General features: G+C 35.9%; 1 protein-coding gene across 1 annotated transcript; it reads left to right on the top strand.

The window, feature by feature from the left end:
* Nucleotides 1-205: 205 nt before the first annotated feature.
* LOC147403371 (exocyst complex component EXO84B-like) lies at nucleotides 206-10,578 on the top strand. Its single transcript, XM_086438928.1, has 7 exons — nucleotides 206-495; nucleotides 590-687; nucleotides 2,773-3,823; nucleotides 5,206-5,700; nucleotides 6,932-7,120; nucleotides 8,955-9,091; nucleotides 9,715-10,578. The coding sequence occupies exons 1-7, from the start codon at nucleotides 376-378 to the stop codon at nucleotides 10,424-10,426; spliced, it is 2,802 nt and encodes a 933-aa protein (XP_086295054.1). The 5' UTR covers nucleotides 206-375; the 3' UTR covers nucleotides 10,427-10,578.
* The last annotated feature ends 74 nt before the right edge of the window (nucleotides 10,579-10,652 follow it).

The following is a 10,652-nucleotide window of genomic DNA, read 5'->3' as shown; positions in this document are numbered from 1 at the left end:
TCCCCTCCCTCAATATTTTGGCTAATTTGGACCCCTTCATATTTAGGTGAATATTTGAAATACCCGTGTTTTCAAATTGAAGAAATGCCACATTGACTTTGTTCTTCTTTTCTACACTAATAAAAAATAACCTAAATACCCTCATCTTCAACCTATAACTAAAATCCCTTCATTTTTCGAGTTCGCGCGGTTTTTGTCCCATCTCCTAAAATCCAACACCGATCTCTTCGAAGAAATCGAGGCTCATTCGAATTCAATTAAAAAAAAAATGGCAGAAAACGACGATCAAAGCCTCCAAATTCCATATTTTCTTTCAAATTTCTGTCAAATTCACCTAGAAAATTTTCGATTTGAGGTTCTGCAGAATCGCTTCCCATGGATTCGTCTACGAAATTCATTTTCAGAGATTCGACGGACTGCGAAAGCGCTTCAGATGTTTCGTCAGAGTCTTCCTTCGGAGACGATGAATCGAAGCTTGAATCGATGACAGCAAAGGTGTCTCTTTTTAGGTTTTTAATCAAATTTTGTTCAATCTCAGTTAAATAAGTCATCGTTCGAGTTTTAATTTGTTGCTGTTGACGATGATTAGGGCGTAAAGCATCTTTGTTCGGAGTTACTTGAATTAAAGAAGGCATCGTATGAAGATTTTCACAGAACTGTTTATTTAAACTATCCGGCCTTTATTGGGTAAGATTATTGGGTTCTCCTGTTACGCATTTATAGGTGGATTTGTAATTGTTGAGTTAGGTTTTGCACCTTATTATTCATAGTTCAATTGTAGTTGTTTTTCTGTATATCTTGCCTAATATATAATTTGTATTGCTTGCTTAGCAAAAATAAATTATAATTGATATTGCTTGCAGTGGTCGAGATGACTGACAAAGAAGTACACAGGAAAAAAAAAGGATACCCAAGCACAATTACAATAATCTACAGACCCAATCTCATCTCCCATATCCCCATGAAGTCTTCAAAGACTTTACACCAATAAAACAGAAAACCTTTAATAGACACTATGATGTTATAAGTTGAATAATTTATGGGGTCATTTGTTTGGGTACCAAAACTGTGGTTGTGGGTACAACATACAGTCAATGTTTTATATATCAATTTCAGCATAATTTCCATGTCATGGTTAAAATTGAAACAAATCCCCTTTCTTAGGAAATAATTTAAATGCCATAAAATTTTCTCAAAATTTTAAGCTATCACAAATTTGAAAGCTTTCAATGGATTTTTGTGTGTGTGTGTGGGGGGGGGGGGGGGTGTTTAAGGTTCATCGTTAGTAATTAGTTGCTGACCCAGGTCGTGGTATCAACACTTACAGAATTAGCCAACATAGCAAGCTAGCACCTTCAAACCTTGGATGGAGTTATATGCCACAATGTTCATTTCTTTCTTAGTTATGAATCTAGGATGTTGTCAGTGGCTAAGAATGTTGGGATTTAATGAACTTTTCCCTTTACATAATATAAATAAAAAAGAACTTTCCCATTTATGTGTAATTGAAGAGATAAACTAACTAAAATAAAGGAAGTGGAAATAAGCAAAGAAACAAGAGAACAACACAGATTTTTCAGTGGAAAACCCTTTTAATGTGAAGGGAGCACGGGACCTATTCCAGAACTTCCAATATGATATCAAGGAGTTACAACTCTTCTCAAGCACAAACTAGAGGGTATCAGACTTCAAGAATGTAGACGAGTCTTGGATAACACATACAGATTGAAACACATACCCTCTATGTGATATTCACGAACACACATACACTCATTGTGTGATTCTGACACCCTGAGACACTAAGAAATAAATACACATATTCTCACCGCCTCTCTCTATGATACACTTTCAAACACGCTCCTCTTGCTAAATTCTGCATCAGGAGACATAAAAACACTGATGGTCTAAAGCACTATAAACAGTAAAATGAGATATAGTTAAGTAGTTAATTATGTAATTCTTTGGCATAATACTTCCCTTTTAGTGAGCTGAACTTCGGACCTTGTCGGACAATCGGAAAGAATTGGACCCTCAAGGCTTAGAAAATTTTCCAATATTATATGGAATTTGGGTCTGATTACGAGGTCCAGAAAAACCCAATAAAATCTGATGTCAACCTGATCTGTGTGCACAGCACCCATGTCACAGAGAAACTCTAATGAACTACTTGTTTGTTTCTTCTTACGTCTTATTATTAATTTATTGATTTATTGTGATCTCTTGTCCTATTGTATTTTGCTTGAAATAAACCCTACTAATGGTGCATTATTGATTGTATGCCTATTCAATGATTGGTCTTCTATTTCGGAAGATTTCTGGGTTATCAAAGTGTAGGATTTTTCTTGTATTGAGAATTCTTATTTTTGGGAACTTAGCCAAAAGTCAATGCATTGGCTAGTCTTTGTATCTTTGGACCTCTTTCATTTCTTCACTATTTGAAATTGCTTTTCTATATTTGTTATTCATTCTAAAATCAAGCCATGTTGCATGTTTGTCTAAGTGTTATATATTAACCTTAAGGTAAATCGATCTAGGGCAGTTATTATGCCTGCTCATGTAACAGGATAAATGACGGCCTTAAAGATGTAGAAATAGAGGTGAAATATGGTTTTTCTCACACTATTGTGTTTCGGTTCCTCATTTATGTTTATCTTCAAAACTAAACTCTCACAGTTTCATTTGATGCCCCCATCAAATAATCATCATTAGTTCTTTTGTTCCTGCCATGCTTATTAACCAAATAAAACTAAAAAATTTTCCTCTCATGTGCAGAATATTTGAAAACGTAGGAGGTGTAGAAAATGAACTGATGCAACTAAAACAACATGTCTCAACCCAAAGAAAGCATGTAAAAGAGCTTTTGGATGGCATCTACCTAGAAGTTTTGTCAAGGGAGTCGATAGAATCAATTATTGAAGAATCTGTAGATGCCGAGGAGTCTCCTATGAGTGAGTTAGAGGCTCACACCAATGCCATTTCAGAAACCTTGGATATTCTTCTGTCAGAACATAGGCTAGATGAAGCTCTGACCATTCTAGAAATGGAGGCCAAAGCTTTGAAAATAATAATGTTGGAAGAAGATCCTCCACTCCATGTTTTAACGGTTTATAACTCTACAATATCAGAAATGAAGTCGAGGCTTGCAGATCAATTTGCCCTAGTGGCTGATCATCCAAGAGTAGCTTCACCAGAATTTCTAAATGCACTCATTGGGCTCCGCAGACTCGGTGATAGCCAGCTTGCAACTCAGCTATTCCTTAAGTTTTATCGTTCACGTCTTGCAAATGGCATACATGATTTGCAATATTCAAAACCATTTTTGAATGGGACCTACATTAAAGAACTTACAAAGTTTGTATTTTCTGTAATTTCTCAAGCAGCAAAACGCTTCGTAGATTTATATGGAGAGAAATCTCCATATGCTTCTGAACTTATTCAGTGGGCCCGTGAAGAAATAGAAGTGTTTGCATTCTGTTTCCATAAATATGTTAAGTCTGTCTCGGAAATAAATGGTGGTTTGTCTATGGCAGTAGAAGCCGTAAACTTTGCAATTTCATTTTGTTCTCTGTTAGAAGCTCAGAGCATAGTGTTGCTCCCATGCTTGATCAAGCTGATCCGCCCTTGTATGGAAGAGGTACTACACATGCATGTAGACCATTTTAAGAAAGTCCTTGGTATCTTCACAGCTTGTGATGCTTGGGTTCTAGGTAAATATCTTATTTCGGGAATCCTTATGGAAGAAGCCTCTCCTATGATCATTGGTCACAAACTGGAATATTGCCTGCTCACCAACAGTGGACGGAAGTTTGTGACTCTTTTGCAGGTGCGTTTGTATCATATTGCAACTTCCCCTTGAGAAAAAGCAAAGCCATACTTTCCCATTTCTATCTATACCATGGTTTCAAAACTCAGTTTGATGTCTCAACTCGTTCATGGACGAGGCCGAGTTGTCTTGGATGAGATATACCATATAGCTTGGATTACAATTATTTATTCAAATATATTTATTTGAAATAATTGTAATTTTTTTTAGAAAATAAGGTAGATTAGAAGATTTTTAGTAATAAAATCATATTTTATTCAGATAATAAATATTTAAAATTTTAAAAATAATTATTTTATTAAAATATACAAAATCCTTGTTGACTCAGATGGGTTTTACTGACTCAGCTGAGATTTTCAAAATATCTTCCGAGTCCTCTCATTTGTCTCACAAGATTTTGCACATTTGAGGATGCCATGTCTATCCATCTTGTGCATGGATGATACTGAAATGACTCGGGCTAGTCATCTCGGTCTCGGACGAGATTTAAAACCATGATATATACATGTTTGGGTACTTACACTTGTCTATGGGGTGTAATTTCATGAAAAAGAATTGAGCACAATTTACATTGTTGCCAATGCCAATGGAGTATCATGTGAACCATCTTTCGCATCTTGTCCAGTGGGTTGAAAAATTTTAGTTAGTAAATGCCATTTAAGTTGACACAAGCACCCATGCATTTCACAACCGAGAAGTTCACAATATGTATGATATTGACCCTGGATACATATGTTATTGACTTACTCATGTTTTGGCTGATTCATTGGTTCAGGGGCTTTATCCTTTTCTTGAGATTGATTTATTTCATGTTGACCAAATTGCAATTACAATGATTAACTCTTTGCGGAAGTTTGTGGGAGGGCATATGTATTCTTGTAAATAACATTTCATACGGAACATGAATTATATATCAATTTTGTATTGGAACTTAATGCTTTGAATCAGGGCCTCCTTGTATTTGTAAAGAAATTTATTGGAAATTCTTGGATGATTTTACCTTCACTTTGATAGAGTATTTATAGAGGTTAGATCATGCCAAGATATAGAAAGTAAACAAATATTAAGATCAGAGGTTTCCTAATTTACGGAGATCATTCTTATTATTTTAATATCCTAATTACCAATATTTCCTAATATAAAAGATCCTTATTCATATAGTGTTCCATTTACGATGAGATGCAATGACAATGATACAATGCATCTCGTATATTTTTGTATGATGCATCTCATTCTCTAACAGTATTATTGATATCTTAGCACTTACGTCACTTTGTTGTTGGTCTTTACATTTAGTTTCTTGGTTGAAGCATGTACCTATTTTACCAAATCTACCTCTCGAGTGAGTTGATCGACTCTACATTTTTTCTTATTCAATTCAGGCTATCATGAAAGAACTTTCCCATTTAGTTATCCTTCAAATGGAAAATTCAATTTATAATGAGCTTAGGGACCTCTTCAGAGAGTACATTGACATTCTTCGAAGAGCCATCCCCTATAAAGCAAATGTTGCAGATAAAGGTGGTTCCAGAATTATTTTGGCACCAACATTGTCCCAACAGCTTTCTATTTTAGCCAATTCATCGGCACTTGTGCATATTTTCTCAAGTACTGTGGAGAGCATTTTTAAGGGCACCAAAAACAATGATGATCTGTTTATACCAGATCATGCGATGACTTCTCTTAAGAAGGAACTTAATAACTGGATATTATCAATTCAAGAGGCGGCAGATGGACTCAGAACTTATTTCTGCCAACAATTTATATATAGAGTTATCTGTCCAGAAGATGGACCAAAGCTTAGTCCAGAAACTTACATTGACGGTGAGGGTGATTCTAGCTCATACCAAGATTCGATGCCCTCTCTTGCTTTTCAGGTTTGTCTTACTGCTTTCAGATAATGTTTTAAGAAATTTTATATCCCATAAAATATGCTGTGGAAGGGTAAACTTACCCAGTTGAGACAATAGTATTTACCAGTTATGATAGAAATGCCTCCACACTTATATAAGCAGAATGAAAGAAATTCTAAAGTTTTCTTTTTTTATCTTCCGTTAGCTTAGCTGACATAACTTACTTTTTGTTTAGCAATACTAGCATCGATACTGAAATAGTTTAGTTTCCAAAGATATTTTACGTATGTTGTCTTTCACATTTTTGGCCTTCAAAATTACTCTGTTGATGACCCATTAGTCTTTGTAGTTTATTTGTGAGCTTGGTATGCTATTTTCTTGTGCTCCATCTTCTGTCTATCAGATATTCAATAATATCAAGCTCGACTATCTGTATCATTACTAGTTGCCAGAACTGGATTTAATTAAATAGTGAAAGATGAAAATTGCTCTGTAAGATTTAGTTTCTTTTTCTCTGATTGATCTTGACAGCATTGAAGTTCTTTTGTTTTTCCTCACCTACATGGATAGTATTTTATAATTTGAATTGAGTCGATGGTTATCATCTTTTCAAGAATTATTCTTCAATTAGTAGTCACTTTTGTTGGTTCAACATTTCCATGTTGATCGTTGCATGGGTCTGGCTTTTGAGTTTCTAGGGTCATTAAATGGCAAGAAGAGGACTTCCTTTCACTCTTACTCATTCTAGGCACTTGCGCTTCCCTCTCTCTCCTTTAAGTCGATCCCGCCTGCTGGCATCCTGAGGGTTAGGATCAAGGGCTGGTCAAGTGTTGTTGGCAAAGTGAGAGATAGGATGTCCAATGCAACAACATAGAGAAATCAGTTCTACTTTTTTGCGTTAGAGTTTTTGAATAACAAAATGAGTTCACAAAGCGATTACAAAACTGGGGAAAAACAGCCTCAACATGACGCAAATCATCTTTCTAGGCCACTGTTTGGGCCAAGTAAAGAACTGATATACATCTAGATTTTGAAGAGTCATATTCTGGTTGCCACCTTGTTAGTATCTTTTTACCATTTCTTAAATGAAAAACATAAAAAAAGAGAGAGTGTGCATCTAGTGGACTTCTATTATTCGCTTGTCAAAATAGATAAATAAAATAGACTTCTATTATTCAGAAGAATTCTTTTTCTTTTTCACTCTGTAAATTAACTGTTACTTATATCATTATCATTTTTGGGACATAATGAACAGGTACTGTTTCTAGAACTGAGGCATTTAGAGAACGTCGGTAAAGATGTCTTTGTTGGAGTGGAATGGTTGTTGGAGAAGCTACTGAGAGAGCTGATCGAGACTGTTTTTGTCTGGCTTTCAAATAACCAAAGTTTCTGGACAACTATCGAAGATAATTCAATTATTCAACAGTCTCATGGTTTTGAGCAGGTATATGATATATATTTCAATGTTGGAAGAAATTGCTAAAACTAAAGCTTCTTGAACTGTATCGATTTCACTTCGTAATGTGGTTGACTGTTAAGACAAGTATCTACTTTATCTCATACAATGTATTATACTTCAACTTCACCCTAAACTTTGCTCAGTTCGAAGTTGCCATTATCTCAAGGAAGTTTAATTCAACATGGAGAGTTTTTAGTAAAATTCTGCAATTTAAAAACAACCACTGGAGTAACATATGCAATAAGAATAGCACTCATCAATCAAAAAAAAAAAAAAAATAGCACTCTGCAGAGACACACGTATATGAAAGACTCAGAATTTGAAGTACAGAATTTACAACTATGTGTAGTTAAGTACAGATTGCTTTCTCATTGCCAAATTGGCATACAGCCTCAAATGGCATTTTACCTGCAATGAACCATGTCCCTTTGACATTCTTTCTTCCTCATCTCCAATCTTGAAAAAAGAAGTCTATTGTCTTTTTGGAGAAGTTGTCTAGCGATTTTCTCAGCTTTCCAAAGCCTCACTGCTGCTGTGATTTAATCGGTTACTCCTAGATCTCCACTATGAATTTTCCCCCCACGAACTTCATTGCTATTGAATAGGTGCATGCTTTCAGACATACTCATATGTAAGTGCATATATATATATATATGGGAAATGTTCAGCACCAAACATTTTGGCAAAACATTTTTCAAAACATGGGTTAGAAGTTTTGGAATTGGCTGATTTTTGGTGAGGATGATCTCTACGGTCAGGAGATCATCATCGCCAAAAATCAGCCCATTCCAAAACTTCTAACCCCATCAAAAATGGTTTACAAAAAATGGACGGTCCACGATTTTTCAACTTGTAAACATGGGGCTAGAAGTTTTGGAATGGGCTGATTTTTGGTGAGGATGATCTCCTCACCAAAAATCAGCCCATTCCAAAACTTCTAACCCATGTAGGACAAAAATGGTTGGCTAAAATGTTGGCCAAAATGTTTGGTGCTGAACGGGATCCTATATGTATATATATATATATATCTGAATGAAGATATGAGATACACATACATGGTTATTTGCTCAAGTATAATTTGTTTGCACTTCTGTTCATCCCTGCTTCGACTTTATATATGGCCTGGTGAGACACGCTTTACCCTCCAATCCTGGGCGGTCGGATCCATTTTGGTTGTATCTTTCCCTGGATGCAGAACTGGCCTTGGACCTGCCTAATAGGAAAGTAGGTTCACCGGTGCATAACATAGAAGAAATTGAGGGGAAACATCTGAAGAATGCACTATTCTCTCCGTGAAGGAGAAGAAGATGTAGCGTATGACATCTTGTTTCTTGGTTAAATATGTTGGCCAAACTCTGGATCAGCATTCTAATGTAGTTTTAGACCTGGTCGTGATGTTCAAATTGGATCAATGTTTCAATTGGGCTTTAAAACATGTTATTGTTTCCCATTGTGCCACTTTTTTAACACCTTATACAGGAAATATATCAATGATAGGGCTCTAGATACCCATAAAAAAGGACTCAGATATAATTGAATGGTGGAAGAGGATTCATGTTCCCTCCCCACTTGATGATGATAACATGGAAGATATTTCAAAGTAAAAAAACTGTCTTGTTAGGGGAAGAGGACTTTGAGTGCATCCACTTTTCATCAAGTATTCTCGATGGACTGCTTATGGTGCACTAAACAACTTTTGTGACTTCAGTCAAGTTGAGAATATTATTTGGTTTCAAAGCTCATTTACTCTTGGTCTATGGTGAAGTTCTGCATGATGTTGTTTGTACCACCCATGCTCAGCTTCTGTTTCCTGGTACAGTTTATTTTGGACATGCAATTTCTGGTGGAAATCACCAAGTTTGGAGGATACTTTTCTCACAATCTGATTGATGCCTCGTTGGCCCTCATATCTCGCATGGAATTGGCATTTCTTTCTGCGGGATTTGATCCCAAAAGGTATACTTTGAGTTTCTCTGCTGTTAATTGGTCCTAATCTGGTATGGTGCATTAACCTAAAAGCACCTGTACCACCCCTGATCTTTTCAAATTAGGCCAAAAGTTGCAATGCTGGCAAGCTACTTCACAGAACCTCTACTGATTTAACATGTGATTCCAAAATCGGTTAAATTGTTATGGGCATCTGTGAAAAAAAAATTAAGTTCTTTCTCACCCAGTAACATTGATGATAAATGGTAATGTATTGGTCTCATGTAACATTGTGATATTTTTGTGAGAAACAAATCTAATTCTATAGCACATTTTCTTTCCTATTAGTTTTGCGTTTTTCAATTACGAGGTTTGATTAAAATGCTTTATCACTATCATTTGTGAAATGAGGAGCTATTTGGTCTCCAAAAAATTTCCCTATTCCAAATACCAATCCCCAGTTTGAAGCATCTTTTTAATGAATTCTAATAAATCTTCTGATTTATTGCACATATATGCTTCGCTCTCAAGGGAAATTGAAAAAGAAAAAAGGGAACATAAAATGGAACGACTATCCTAATTATGGTTCATTTTGGAATTTCATAGACCACTGAATCACTTAAAGAGCAAAAGCTTCTACTTTACTTTTGTAGAGATGTACTTGATGATGAGTGGGCCACAAATGCTGCTATTGAAGTCATCCAGAAACTACAACAGATTGACCAAACAGAGTTGCCACCCACAGAGGAACCTACAATTACTTTTGAAGAGGATACTAACAAATATCAGAATGGTTATGCAAGGGATTCTTTCGAGGAGAATGCTGTGAGTTTATTGGAGGATTCTACGGAGTTGGACGATGGGGTATCCATAAATGCGTTTGAGGCCATCATCAACACAGAACAAGGGATACGGGAATCGGAAGTAAGTGCTTCTGAAGGACTCATCTATAACTCAGAAGAGGATGCTGACTTGGATGACGAGAGTGCTCAAAGTTCCACAGATTGGTCTGTACATTCAGAAGATTTGGGAGTTGTAAATGCTGCAATTGGGAAATTACATGAAATCGAAAAAGCAATACGATTTGTAGAATCACCCGTGGGTATAGTTTTGGAGGCTTCTGACGAACAAGAGGACAAGGCAAGCGGCTTCCCTAGCAATGCTAATAGTCTTTGCGGTTATTCAATCGATAAACATGTAGAAAATATGGATGAGTCAGTGATTAAAACGTTACAGGACGATGATGCAGGAACAGAAGCACCAGTGGTGAACGTGTTCAAGTTTGTTGAAGATGATTCCGACAAAGTGGAAGCGGAAGGTGAAAGTGCAATGGATAATGTCAAGAAGGTTAGGGTTTTTTGTTAAAGAAGGTTGTGGCAGAAAATAAAGAGATGTTGAAACTGCTAAATAACACAGTTATTGTAGTGTATCCTTGAAAACAATGACCATTATTTAAGTACAGAATTCAAGCATGATTTCAAAGATTAAAATCAAATTTCATTTGGAAAGATGTTATTTCAAACGTTTTTCAATTATACCTGTCACCTCTGCTACTGTTTGGTTAGTGCAGTTAGGTTACTGTTATAAGTCA

The sequence above is a fragment of the Akebia trifoliata genome, chromosome 4 (assembly GCF_017979445.1).
Source record: "Akebia trifoliata isolate Shusen 1 chromosome 4, ASM1797944v1, whole genome shotgun sequence".
Lineage (NCBI taxonomy): Eukaryota > Viridiplantae > Streptophyta > Magnoliopsida > Ranunculales > Lardizabalaceae > Akebia > Akebia trifoliata.
The sequence above is the reverse complement of the archived record's forward strand: the minus strand, read 5'-3'. Positions and strand labels throughout refer to the sequence as shown.